The sequence below is a fragment of the Glycine max genome, chromosome 4, assembly GCF_000004515.6.
Source record: "Glycine max cultivar Williams 82 chromosome 4, Glycine_max_v4.0, whole genome shotgun sequence".
Classification (NCBI taxonomy): domain Eukaryota; kingdom Viridiplantae; phylum Streptophyta; class Magnoliopsida; order Fabales; family Fabaceae; genus Glycine; species Glycine max.
Window position 1 is genome coordinate 11,664,042 of NC_016091.4, and position 15,007 is coordinate 11,679,048.

Here is a 15,007-nt window from a genome sequence, read left to right on the forward strand (position 1 = left end):
AGTAATTGGGGTACCTGGATTTGAGTCTCTTCCAATTGTAATTATTTTTTTACCTGCTTCCAATTGTAATTATAATTTTTTTATCAGCAAAAAGGTTATTAATATAACTGGTACCTAAATCAGTGGTACCTAAATCAGAATCATGTTTCAGTACAGATCAAAGGTAAAGCCTAAGGTTAATGGATATGATCTTCGTACCAAACAGTAAGTATAAATACTGCATAACCCCAGCAAACCCGAAATTGCATCAGCGCCCCACGTATATACCTCCAGTAAATACAGATGGAGATAGCAAATAATTGGATAAATAGATTATTACTCATGCATCCTTGGTAGTAGTTGACAAGACACAATAACAATGTTAGCTGGATTTATTAGAAAAGTATATATATTTTACTCTTCCCTCCCCATTTTGATTTTTGAGAGCTATTGAAATAAAATTACATTTTTAAACTTGCAAATTGTTACAAGCTTTGCTATGATGCAGGTGTTACTGTTAAGGCGTGTGGCGGTTGTTAAGGATAGCAATATAGTTGATACTCTTTCATTTAGCATACTGTCATCTCATTGAGTGTTGCATCCCCGCCAACAAAGATTTCCTTACTATCATCGTTCGAGGTATGTATGTGATTCTCACACTTATGTGCTTAAGTATTATATGCAATGGTTGACATGTTACTATTCTTTAGTAGTACATTGTAATTCATTGAGTGAGCCATAGTTCCCCGTTTGAGATTGAATACAACGATTAATACAGACAGTTTGGATTAATTATTGTATTCAATCTTGAATTGTTCGTTTGGACAGTTTGGGAAGACAAATTGTTTTTACTTCATTTTGACTTATAAGTTAAGTATGTTGTGTTATTTTTGACTAAATTTCGAACAATGCATCTTGCTTTGTTCTCTGGGTGCATACATGATAGGCGTGAATTGATGTCACTGCTTTCATGTTGTGTACTTGGAGACCAAAGCGAAATGCTGCCAAAATTTTGTCAAAATTAACATAACCGTCTTAACTTGTTTGTTTGAATGAAGTAAAAAATTGTCTTTCCGAATGGGGTAGGGTCATACCTTTTTATGAAAAAGAGAGGTTGACATGCATATCGGTTAATGTGCGGGCTATGGCAGAACACCAGAATGGATCAAAGTTGGACAAGACCACACATAAGTGACGAGTATGACAATGGAGTTGAAGATTTCTTGCAATTTGCCAAACATAATGCAGCACCCATTGGTGGACTATACTTATGTCCATGTGTTAATTGTTTGAATGGACGACGACAATCTTTGGATGACATTAGAACACATCTTATATGTGATGGTATCAGTCCAAATTATACGAAATGGATTTGGCATGGTGAATTACCACAAATGTCATCAAGCCCTCCGACTGCTCCAGTTGACGAAGAAGTTGGTGATCGTATAGAAGACATGCTACGTGATCTTGGACAAGAGGGTTTTAGGCAAGCACATTCACCTTACTATGAAAGCTTAGATACTGATTCTACGACTCCATTGTATATGGGATGCACAAAGTACACACGGTTATCAACGGTCTTAGGTTTGGTGAATTTGAAAGCAAGATTTGGGTGGAGTGACAAAAGTTTCAACGAATTACTTTTGTTATTGAAGAATATGCTTCCTGTAGATAACACATTACCCAAGAACCATTACGAGGCAAAGAAGATATTATGCCCTGTGGGTATGGAATACCACAAAATGCATGCTTGCCCTAATGATTGTATTTTGTATAGACATCAATTTGCTGAAATGCGCAGCTGCCCTACATGTGGAGCGTCACGTTACAAAGTGAAGTCTGATGAAAGCAGTGTTGATGGAAGCACATACAAAGATTTTCCATCAAAAGTGTGTTGGTATCTTCCAGTAATACCAAGGTTTAAGCGATTGTTTGCTAATGCACAAGACGCAAAACACCTAACATGGCATGCTGATGGGAGGATTAAAGATGGATTGCTCCATCATCCTGCTGATTCTCCTCAATGGAAGTCAATTGATGAGTTGTATCCAAAATTTGGACAAGATCCCAGAAACCTAAGGGTTGGTCTCGCCTCTGATGGAATGAATCCTTTTGGGAACTTGAGCTGCAACGACAGTTCCTGGCCTGTTTTGCTGATGATTTACAACCTTCCTCCTTGGTTGTGCATCAAACGGAAGTACATAATGATGTGTATGATGATAGCTGGTCCCAGACAGTCAGGAAATGACATTGATGTGTATCTTGCTCCGTTGATTGAAGACCTCAGGAAATTGTGGGTAGAAGGGGTTGATGTGTATGATAGGAATGCTCAGGAGACATTCAGGTTGCGTGTAATGATTTTTTGCACCATTAATGACTTTCCGGCATATGGGAATTTGAGTGGATATAACGTCAAAGGCCACCACGCATGTCCTATATGTGAGAAAGACACAAGTTACATCCAATTAAAGCATGGAAATAAGACAGTGTATACAAGACATCGAAGATTTTTAAAAGCTTTTCACCCATACAGGCGAATGAAGAAGGCATTTAATGGCACATCTGAGTTTGACAGTGCACCGATTCCTTTGTCAGGTCATGAAGTTTTTGATCGGGTGAAGAACATCGTCCCTATATATGGGAAGACACAAAAAAAGGATGGGTCCCACAACCAGCTTTGGAAGAAAAAGTCTATATTTTTTTATCTGCCTTACTGGTGTCATTTAGATGTGAGACATTGTTTAGATGTTATGCATGTTGAGAAAAATGTATGTGATAGTCTAGTTGGGACACTGCTAAACATTAAAGGCAAGACAAAAGATGGTTTGAAATGTCATCAAGATTTAGTAGAGATGGGCATACGACAACAGTTGCACCCAGTTTCAAAAGGTGTTCGAACTTATTTGTCGCCCGCATCTCATACAATGTCAAAGACAGAGAAAAAAAACTTTTGTCATTGTCTGAAAAATGTCAAAGTCCCACAAGGATACTCTTCAAATATAAAGAGCCTTGTATCTGTGAGTGATATGAAATTGGTTGGCTTGAAGTCTCATGATTGCCACATTTTAATGCAACAATTATTGCCTATAGCCATCCGGGGTATATTGCCTGACAAAGTAAGGGTTGCAATAACTAGATTGTGTTTTTTCTTCAATGTCATCTGCAGCAAAGTAATCGACCCGAAACAGTTGGATGATTTGGAAAATGAGGCTTTCATTATCATTTGTCAATTGGAGATGTATTTTCCACCTGCATTTTTTGACATAATGGTTCACTTGGTTGTTCATCTAGTTCGAGAAATACGGTTGTGCGGGCCCGTTTATCTGCGTTGGATGTATCCTGTTGAGCGGTACATGAAGGTATTGAAAGGTTATACGAAAAATCAATATCGCCCAGAAGCAAGCATTGTTGAAAGGTATGTGGCTGAAGAAGCCATTGAGTTTTGTTCTGAGTACATTGAAAATGATTCACCTGTTGGTCTTCCTGAAAGCCGTCACGACTCCACCCGGCAAGGAAGGGGTACACGAGGATTCAATGTTGTAACCATGGATCGGGAACAGGTCTCACAAGCGCATTTATATGTACTAAACAACACTGCTGAAGTTATACCATACTTAGATGCTCACAAGGAATATGTTGCAGCTTGTCACCCAAACATGAATATGATGTGCGTGTTGCAGGAGCACAATAGGAGTTTCATTAATTGGTTTGGAAAAACAATTTTTGGAATTAACACTGCTTCTAAGACATTAACAATGTTAGCTGTTGGGCCTAATCTGAATGTCCTCACTTGGAAGGGGTATGATATCAACAATTATTCATTTTACACAAAATCGCAGGATGATCACAGTGTTGTACAAAACAGTGGAGTCACCATTGATGCTCATTCGGACCACTTTAGTAGTGCAGTGGATAACCATCCTATTCGAGCGTCCATGCCTTATTATGGACTAATCAAGGAAATTTGGGAGCTTGATTATGGTGAACTTAGAGTGCCTAAAATGCAGGTGTCCGACAAGACAAAATGGGGTTTACTTTGGTTGACCTTCAAAGGATTGGTTATAAGGACGAGCCATTCATCCTGGCAGCACAAGCAAGATAGGTGTTCTATGTTGAAGATCCCAACGACTCAAGATGGTCAGTTGTTCTTCAGGGGAAAACAATTGGTATCTCTCCCGATATTGATGCTTCAACCCTTGATGTTAACGACATGCTGACCTTCTCCACAGAAATGCCTCCCGTAAATGATGAAAATGAGGAGGATGATGTATATGCAAATCGTATCGATCGTGACGAAGGTTTATGGGAAAATACATCTACTTGAATGCGGTATACAACACCATTTTGTTTACCTTATCCATTGTCATTTTAAATTTCTTATTATTTGTATTTCATTACTATTTGATACGTTTATGTTGTGGTAATTTAGTTGCCTTAATTTATTTCCGTATTTCTATGCAGGCATGGCAACACCCCCGAGGTCCCCTCCACCACCAGATTCTCCTACGGAAACCACAAAAAAGAAGACTAGACAAACTACCAGGATGCTAAGGTTGAATGCCAAAAGCTTAGATCAACCACGACCAACTGTCCACGTCAACCCTTCTACTAGTAGAGGATCTGGCCCTCATAAAGAAAAATTTCATAGTTACCTGGGGGTAGTGGCACAGGAGATAATCCCTATCGTTCATACTACTTGGAAGGATGTCCCAGAAACTCTAAAAGTTCTTGTATGGGATGACATTTTGGTAAGTACGCTAAACTGGTAACTAGATATTTATTATTAGAGTAACTTATTCAGCAGTATTTAGAAGTAACATGTAACTAGATATTTTGAACTCTTCTCTTAATTAATATGATTATAGAAAAGTGATGTAATTGAGTCTATGCAATTCAAGGCACCCAACTTCATTGATATGGCTTGGAACTGGTCAAGATTCATTAAGAGGTCATCACCATGAGTCAAGTATTTATTCAATTTTATTTATGTGAAAATGGGTGGGGGGGCGGGGGGAAGGGTAAGAACAAGCAACAAGTATTTATTGAATTTCATTTATGTGAAAATGAGGGGAAAAAAACTAACCATCAATGAACATAAATAGGTAAGCTCTGTACAACAAAAATTAAAAAATCTGTATCAATGATAAGTTTGGACAGTGAAAGACTACTTAAGACTCAAAGTAAATTGGGTTATTATAGTATGTAATACAATAATTTTTATCAAACATGAGACACAAAAGTGAAACGGAATCCTCATAAAATAAAATTATTAAGATGAAGAAAATATGATACAAAATCATCATAAACAATAAAACAAAATAGAAAGGAAAAAAAAGAACTAAACAAAGCTTCTCAATCCCCCTACATATAAAATTGAAGACTTGTATATACTTAATATGTATATGTATATAACATTAATCATAGAACCACATCTCAGAGATCGTATCAGTTCCAACTTTTATGTTTGTTTATCAAGCGATTGGTCTTTTTTAATTAATGTTTTTAAGCAGGTTCTGATCTGCAACCTGAGTAAACCCAGCCAAAGAATGCAAAACATGAACATGTAAGAAAGATTCAATGTTAGTGTTTCAAAATAAAATGATTTCTTAATTCCTAACAAATACTCTAAAACTAGTAAAGTACTTTATAAGAAAATGACATACAAGTATAACCATACATGCCAAAGCTCAAGTTCATACCAGCTCTTTTATAATCCCCTAAATCAGAAAAACACTGGGCAGCAGATTCTACCATTCCTATGCCTTCAAAAATTTCAGCAGCTTCCCTAAGCATTGCATTTGAATCCTCAGGATTCAAATCACGCAAACAGTTTGCATTTGCCCTAAGACCAGAAACCTTAGACTTTCTCTCCCAGTAAGAGTCTCCTGCTCTTTCAAAACACATTGTTGCCATCTCATAGTTATTTTGATAGTATAGCTGCAAACGAACAACCAAAGTGATCTGATAACATTTGGGTAGATTTCAAAGAAAACTATAATAAACCTCATAAGACACCAATAAAAAATGATTCAATCAAATGAAAATAAAGTATGACATCTTATTTTAATTCATTACTATAGAAGCACAACGAATATAATGGATGATTATAAAAACAACCTTTTTGCCACGCGACCTCCATTCTTCAAGACTACTTGCAACTTTCATTGCTTGAGCAAGTGAATCATCCAGTTCTTTAAATTGCACAAGACCTTTCTTTCTCCAATAATCAAACATAGGTCTAGAGTACTCCTCTGTATTCTCACATATCCATAATCTTTGTCTTGTACGAGTTATAGCCACATATAACTGCTTAAGTTCAGAGCACAAGAGATTGTGTTTGGAATCACTGAAATTTGGATACGACTTAAGTTCTGTAGGTTCCAACATTTCTTGTTCCTTCATATACTCATATATCACTCTCCATCAATTTTTCAAAGGTGAAGAGCCAAAAAAGTTGTACAGCAATACATCCTGGAAAAGGACACATCAGACCATTAATTTGTCATTAATTGAACATATGATCTTAATATTACTATCTCATTTGTCATCTAATATTGCACACCAAAAGATAGGATTCTACTCTTATCGTATGTTCTTATTCTGCTTTCTTATCTTACCATATTTTTTTTTCTAATCATATACTGCAAACCAAATCAAACATGCCCGTAACAGAAAACTCTTGAATAAGAGCTTTATCACAATTTATAAAAATTTAACTTCAGTAATTAGTAATCGCTGCATGATTCGGGATCAAGCACAGAGAAGCATAAATCCAGTCCCTTAAATTCAAAGTTAGAAACCAACCCATGAACTAACTAGTTTAAATACATAATTCATAGACTCATAGACACTGCAAGAATTTAAACCTAAACAAATGTTAATATTTAGTTCTACTATTGAATTAACAAAACACAATATTGATGAGAATGTCGCTTCACAGAATGTCTCTGATTCAGTCACCACCTTCCACGTCTCTTTCAGAACTTAAAAGCAAGCATCAAGCATGCAACAGCAGCAGAGTGCAGCCAAACTGCAGAACAAGACAATAATATCAGCCTGTGTCATTTTTCTTCTAGTCACGGTTTTCAACATTAAAAAAAAAACTAAACATTAGCAACAAATTACTTGCTCAACACCAAAGCCAACAATTCCCCCCCACCCACCCATTTTCACATATATATTATCTTGAATAATATTAAATCTAAAACTTTATATTATAAAAATTCTATTTCAGACTATTATCTTCTAACAAAGCTAGCATGAATTTTTTAGCAACCATAAGGAACTCGTAATTAATTAGGCATGCAAGTACAAAACATGTGTGATAGGACAAAGCTATGAATGGCATGTTTAATTAGTTACTTGTTTGAGTGGTCTCGTCCGTTAATGCTGTTGTTGAACAAATCTAGAAAAACACTGTTAGTTTCTTCATCCTTTATGTGGGACCTGAGTGTTTGAAGCAATGCAGCAGTTTTAGCCCATGCAAATCGCTCTAGAGACTTCTTAGGCTCAAATATGTTGGCTAGCTGCTGCTATATAGTAAGAAAATAGGAGACTTTCGTTGCTCAACCCAAACCCTCTAGTCTTGCTTCCGTGTACCACCTAATATACACATGCTGTTGCAAATATTGGATGTTTATTTGGTTGTTGCTTTCATCAAAGTAGCATATAAAGTAGCATATAAATTAGTACGAAAATGAAGGGGTTCCATACTAATCATTCATTCAAGAAATGTAGAATCCTTAGTCTTGATGATTCGATTGAAAGTGATCAATATATAAGACCGGAGGGAGTAATGAATAACTAATGATTAGTAATAACCAAAGAGATAGGGAGATTATGATTAGGGGTCAAAAGGTAACAACTACAAGGATTCAAAATTGCTAAAATAAGGAGCGTGATTAAAAAGATAAAATATAAAATTATGATTGTTAATTAAAAATTAACAGTTTAAAATATAATAAAGTGTATATTAATAAAATATAAATATGGTAACAAACAACCTTAAGGATTTACACAGACATTGAGTATGGTTGAGTGGGTCTGCCATTCTCTTACTTTTGAGTCTATGTGGGCTATTATTGGGCCAGTCAGTACCCATGCCCACTGCATCGTAATTATTTCTCTACTCTGCATTCTGCAAACACGCCACAGCGCATATGGTATGCTCCATGTAATTGAGACAATAGGATAATTTATTTATTTTATCTATCACTAGTTATTTTAGAATAGGGACATGAATTAATAGTTAGTTTTTCCAAAAGCATCACTTGCAATCCTCACTTAAGTTATTACTTACTTTCTATATATCCAAAACAAAATGCATGTGATTATTATTTTATTGAAAGGCTTAATTATGTTTATAGTCTTTAAAATTTAGGGTGAATCCAATTCTGGTTCTCAAATTTTAAAAGAAAAAATATCTTAATCTCGCATATATGAAAAGAAAAACAGTTCTAGTTTACTGTTTAGGGTGAATAGTGTTTAGAGAAGGAGATGTAGAAATTGGACAACTGTGCATTGTATTAAGGTCATCTCATACTATGACTGTGCATTGTATTAGGGAAAAATGCTTCCATATATGTAGTTTTTAGTAATGTACAGCAGTAATTTCCTCTCACTTGCAACTGCAGTCTGGAAGAGATGAAAAGAAAATAGGGATTATGAAAAACATTAAGAACAAAAAAGTGTGGTGTGCCAAAGTCTAAAATTGTTTGCATTAGCTTAAAAGCAGAAGAGAAAATTGTTTGCACTTCCCTTAATTCTTTAATATAGGTTGGTATAGGTACACCAGACTGTTTTGTCAACTTTTTATAAGCAGCTTGCAACCTTCTAGTGACTGGTATATATATTATTTAATTGCGGTGGAAATGTGGTCTATGCAGTAACAAATTTAACTTTGTCTATTTATTATTTTAGGCCAAATGTGACATCCCTGAAGGTTTAACTGCGAAGAAGAAGGTTATGTCCACCGTTGGGACCAAATGGAGGCAATTTAAGTCCTCCCTGACGACCAGATATGTATATGCTGAGAATGACGATGAACAAAACAAGGATCCATCTGCTAAGTATGGTATTGATCGAAATACATGGGAAGAATTTGCAAAGACTCGACAGACCCCTACTTGGAAGGTTTAAATTTTAATCTTTTTATAGAACATTTTAGTTACGTAATTTAGTTGTTAATGTCAAACATTTTTGAGTTGTATTTGAAAATGCTGACAGGGAATATGCAAAAAAGCACAGGAAATTCAAAAATTCAATGAATCTCCCCACGTACTCTCTCGTGGAGGCTATGATGTGCTTGAAAAAAAATTAATGGCCGAGAAAACAAAGTCATGACTAAATGAAGGTGACAATAGTCAAAATGCAGATATGGTCGTCGACCCTCCATCCCCTATTGCGAGACATGAGAAGTGGAAAAAGGCTTGGACAAACAAATTTGGACAAATGACATCTGCAGCAGCTCAAGAAATCGCAGACAAAATTGTAAGTTGAATATATGCCACAATTATAAATTGTAATTTGTAACCATAACAACGAGTTAATTTGTTGTCAATGTCATAGGATGAATTACAAGAACAAGCTAAACAGGGAGCTTTTGTCCCACATGGTCGTCAAGACATCCTAAACACTGCCATTGGTCGTCCAGAGCATCCTGAACGTGTTCGTGTCGATGGACATGGTGTGACCATAACCAGCTACTTTGGACATGCTTCCTGTGGGTCCCACAGTTCATCGCCTGTGATCACCGCCGAAAGATTGGTTGAAATCATACAAACTATAAAGCAAGAGGTGAAGAAAGAGGTAGAAGACGAGAACAAAGACCGTATGGACAAGATGAAAATGGAGTTGGATGCGATCAAGAGTGAATTATCCCAAATTCATACGCAACAGTCAGCTCCCCCAAGACCGTCTAACCCTGACGTATTTGTTGCACGTGTTAGCACGAAAGAGAGTTGTGTTGAAGTTGCCAATAATGTTGTTGGTAACGAGCGGTCTACATTTGATACATGTAGTATGGGCTTCCACATTGTTTGTGGTGACAGTACATAGCTGGTGGCAGGGGGAAAGGTCTTTGGAGTAGGTGGCACGATACACACTGTTGCTTATGGAGATGATGTAGTAAGGGTGTGTGTTGAAACTGTATACGATGCTGAAGCCATTGTCCCGTTACCCACTTCAGAGATTCAGTATGTCAGGGACGCCATGAACTCATTCATTGGATGGCCCATACATCTAGTGAAACCTTTATCTTATGTAAGTAATATAATAATCCCCCTACCAAATTGTCATTTGAATACACACTTGTAATATTTGTTAAGTTGTTGATTAAATTTAATACTTATTTTCTTGTACCACTTAGGATTCTGACCTTAATGTGCGGAAGCCAATTGAACATAGTAGTGATGCAAAGCTTGCAGGTGAATCCGATCCATTGGGAGAGTTGATGAAGATATTGTTTTATGTGTACCAGAATCCAGTGGAAGTGCCGTGGGAGGCGAACCAATTGGGACTTCCTGATATTGGGGCAAAATTTTTCATCACACATGCAGATCTAGCGGAAATAATATCAGGTGACAAGTGTTTAAACATAGCGATACTACAATTGTGGACCATGTAAGTCATTTTCCTGCAACCTTTATGTTTGATTACCTGATAACCATTATTTTTAAATCTAAAACATTTAAAATAATCATGACTTGTCTTCCAAATAGATTTATGAATGAGTGCGGTAGAAGCAAAGCTGATCAATCACTATATGGTTTGCTAGAGCCTCAATCTATACAAAATGCTAAGGAAAGACGTCAACAATGCCAACAATACATTGAAACATGGGTCAAGGAATCACAAAGGCAGTTGTATTTAGGAGCTTACTTGCATCAGTAAGTTCAATTGTTCTTCGAATTTAAGTTTTTTTTTTTGTTGTTATACAATTCTGTTATTATAATTGTCCAATTCAGGGCACATTGGCAACTATTTGTTCTCCACCCAAGGGAAAACACGGTCGTTTGGTTTTGTTCTCTGAGGAAGAAGCCTGATATTAACATCAAAGGCGCAATTAACAGGTTCTATTCAAATATACAAATCATGGCATCCTTTAGTTGGTAATTGTTGTTACATATACAACAAAAATGGTTGTCATATATATGCTTTTTTTTTTAACTAGTGCAATGAAGACAATAACCAGTTCTTTTGAAGGCATGTCTAATCAAGGTGCACCTCGGTGGGTTGAACCCATGGTAATCAGTACTTGTTTGTAATGAACCGTTTGTACATATTTAAGTGTTGAATGTTAAGTAACCATTAAAAATGTTATATGTAGAGTAATGTGCAAACTGGAGGGTTTGAGTGCGGATATTATGTCATGCACTGGATGTGGTGCATCGTGACTGCCGGTTTGAAGGATGACTGGCACAAGGTAAACATAATGCATGGAGTTACAATTGTAACTTTGGTTAATATTTGTTAAGTTACTAATAATTTTATCTAATGTTAATTTTGTAGTGGTTTTCTGATGGCTCATCATTAGACGTGGAGGCCATCACAACAGTTCGACAGAAATGAACAACTTACTTTTTATCTTTTAGGAAAAGCAGTTGCTAAATTTGATTTGTATTATGTACAAGTACATTTTTCCTGTGGTTTCATCAAAGAATTAGAACAATTATGGTTGCAACTTTGTATGTTGGATACATTAGAGGATCATTAATTCAAAAAAGGGTATTCAATTTGCATGGACTTATATATGTAGGATGCATGTCATTTGATGCTATTGTTCAGATTTCATTTGATGCTATTATTTAATTTGCATGGTCTGATTTAATTTATAGGTACCAGAGATCAATGTAAAAAAAATGCATCAATAAAACAAAGAAAATAAAAAAAATTAGACATACAAAGACGGTTCCCGAAAACATCGTAAAATGACAACATAATGTAAACCTACAAAGACGGTTCCCATAACCGTCGTAAATTGGCATAACATACAAAGACGTTTCCCATAAACGTCTTAGTATGCAGTCTTGACATGCCATCTAAGACGATCATAAAAACCATCGTAAATTGGCATAACATACAAAGACGGTCATAATAACCGTCTTAAAATGTAAATTATGATTGTTACAATTAAGACGGTTTTCCAATAGACGTCGTAGACGATGCGCACCTACTAAGACGGTTTTCGTAACCATCTTAATATCCCAAAATTATCTGTATACTTTAAGACGATTATAGAAGAAACGTTATAATATTTAGCACATACTAAGACGGTTATTTATAACCGTCGTAGTATTCAAAACTTACAACGACGATTCCCATAACCGTCGTAAAATAGATTATACATTTTACAACGTTGGCATTAACGACGGTTGAAAACCGTCGTGGCATGGGCATAAGAACCGACTTAAAATCCAATTTTTCTAGTAGTGTTTGTATTTAACTTCGTAATGGTTAGATTAGCATCTGATCATTATGCTTCTGGTATGGTGAGGGGAATATCACCATTTATGATGATAAGCTAGAGTTTTTTCTAAGTGGACTTGATGTACATCTCCATTATGTCTTTCCATTAAGGGTAGTCCTCTCCTATGAAGTCTAGTGGCCTTTCGAGGGATGCTCTCTCAGCAATGAATTTACCATTGTTGTTGTTATCCACCATCAATATCTTTTCCTCTAGACATGATCAGGCGCTCAACCCTGAGAGGTTGAGCTCTGATACCAATTTGTAAAGGCAAATATCACAAGAAAGGGAGTTGAATTTTATTTTAGACATTTTTAAATCCTTTTTCGTGAAAACAAAGTTATCGTCTGAAATAAAACTTTGTAAGATAGATAACAAATTTTTGCAAAAGCAAGTCTAGACGGTGGAAGCAGATTTTTCAAAACAAAATCAAATTCAAACCTTAGGTCAATTTAAAGCAAACGAGAAATGAAAATATATAAGAAAGAGATTTATACTACTTCATCTCTAGCCGACTACGTCCAATTCTTGACTAATCACCAAGTTCCACTAACTTCAACAAGTTATAAGCAATAGTCATTGCCACTTCTATCTCTACAACTCAAGCTCTACACAAAGCTTGACACAATCCAACATTCTTTATCCTACCAAGCCACGTTTGGCTCTTAAATAAAAAGATTTGTGGTTTTCTTGCTCACTGACTAAATCTCAATCATCTTATAGACATATATGAAATCTAAGCAAGCACTTAGTCTTTTCTATCAAAGTGTTTGAAAAACACATAAGATAGAGATTTATACTACTTCATCTCACCTGACTACGTCCAGTTCTTGGCTAACCACCAAGTTCTACTAACTTCATCAAGTTATAAGCATTAGTCATGGCCACTTCTAGCTCTACAACTCAAACCCTACACCAAGCTTGACACAATCAATATTCTTTGTCTTATCAAGCCACTGTTGAATTTTAAACAAATAAAAAGATTTGTGGTTTGTTTGCTCACTGACTAAATCTTAATTGTATTACAGACGAATATGAAATCTAAGCAAGCACTTAGTCTTTTCTATCAAAGTGTTTTGAAAGCTTTTTCGAACTATACAAGAATATATAGAGAGATTTTCACAAAACAAATTTAAATGTTAGCGCACAGGTTCGTAACCCATGTCTTTAAAACTTTTGTTATTTATAGGCATTCATCTTCAAGTATTTGTTGTCTCTAAACAAATAGTTTTCTTCACTTGAGCTTGCATATGATGTTTATGGTCGTTGGGGCATTGCATTAAATGCACGTACTTCTTTATGCCAGAAAACCACTCTTATTCACTTTCATGTAGAATAATTCAGCAGACACCATTTCCTTTGCGTCAAAGTAGGTCTGTTATAGCAAAGTGCGTCTTTTGATGATGTTTGACAACTTTAAGATCTTGAGCTTCATTTATTCTTAATAGGATTCGACAAATCTTAGGAGAATGTCTCTGCAAAATGAATCTTAAATACAAAGTATTAAATGAAGTTTTAAATGCTATCTTTTAATGTTGTATCAAATCATGACATACCTCTCCTATCATCTAAAACTATAGACGTAGATGCATGAGTCACCGTTTGATATTATATAAGACACAACTTTTAACTTTTGTATTTATTTATTTATTTTGAATCAAAATTATTAGAAATCTTGATTCGTGTTAAGATACAAATATTTTTTTGGCTTAACAAAAACGTAGGACCACTTTTTTATTAATCAAAATTGAATATGTCGCTAGCATAATCAGATATGTTATTGATTGTGTAAAGAAGAGCATAATCAATTATGTGAAAAACCAATTAATTATGCTCTTTCGTTTAAAAACAAAACACACAACATATTGTTAAATTAAAAAAAAAAAGTTTATGTAGCTGGAAATAATTCTGGGTAAAATTGAAATTTTACAAATATAATATTTTTAATTTTTAATTTTCTTACCAACTAACTTATTTTAATTCAGATCTTTCATTTCTACCGAATAACCTCACATTCATCTCTGTTTCATTTTTTTCATTTCTCGTACTTTAAATATTTTTTACCTACTAACCAAACACAAAGCTTAAAAATAGTTTTATTTTTTTTTTATGTTAGCTAAGTAATAATTAGATAGTTTAGTTCTAACGTCTCATAATGAAACATTCATATAACTAATGTCAAACACAAATAGAATTGAAATCTAAGAAAGTAGTTATTCAATTAAATTATTAGAATATGTGGAAAAAAATTGTGATGCCAAAAATAAAATAAATATACATAATAATTGCATAACATAATTAAATAACTACATATAATTGATAAACATATTTTCTCATGCATTAAGGCAAAAATACCAATTGGGGTTTCTTTTACAAATTATTTATCTAAATGGGTCTGTTATGAAATTATTTACTTCGTGAGTCTATTTTTTTTTTACTACAATGCGCTTCTCCGTTGGACGCGTTCCCCATAATAGCGACACGTGGCATGACGTGACTAGGTGACAGGGGAGGTGGGACAGGGTTAGGAAGTACTGGCCTGCCAGGCGCGACCAGATGTGCAGG

At 35.2% G+C, this 15,007-nt stretch overlaps 1 protein-coding gene and 1 pseudogene across 1 annotated transcript in view; one reads left to right on the top strand and one right to left on the bottom strand.

Moving 5' to 3' along the window:
- LOC100796968 (pentatricopeptide repeat-containing protein At1g05600-like) overlaps window positions 1-411 on the bottom strand; it is a 1,859-nt pseudogene extending 1,448 nt beyond the window's left edge.
- The window catches only part of LOC102661263 (uncharacterized), a 15,818-nt gene extending 4,168 nt beyond the window's left edge, over window positions 1-11,650 (top strand). Inside the window, exons 2-12 of the mRNA XM_014775078.3 lie at window positions 488-618; window positions 4,441-4,727; window positions 8,899-9,111; window positions 9,205-9,468; window positions 9,547-10,239; window positions 10,346-10,599; window positions 10,698-10,865; window positions 10,944-11,048; window positions 11,150-11,222; window positions 11,306-11,401; window positions 11,488-11,650. Coding sequence (XP_014630564.2) covers window positions 10,189-10,239; window positions 10,346-10,599; window positions 10,698-10,865; window positions 10,944-11,048; window positions 11,150-11,222; window positions 11,306-11,401; window positions 11,488-11,547 — 807 coding nt within the window. The 5' untranslated portion in view covers window positions 488-618; window positions 4,441-4,727; window positions 8,899-9,111; window positions 9,205-9,468; window positions 9,547-10,188 and the 3' untranslated portion in view covers window positions 11,548-11,650. The remainder of the gene's footprint in view (window positions 1-487; window positions 619-4,440; window positions 4,728-8,898; window positions 9,112-9,204; window positions 9,469-9,546; window positions 10,240-10,345; window positions 10,600-10,697; window positions 10,866-10,943; window positions 11,049-11,149; window positions 11,223-11,305; window positions 11,402-11,487) is intronic.
- Window positions 11,651-15,007: the final 3,357 nt, after the last annotated feature.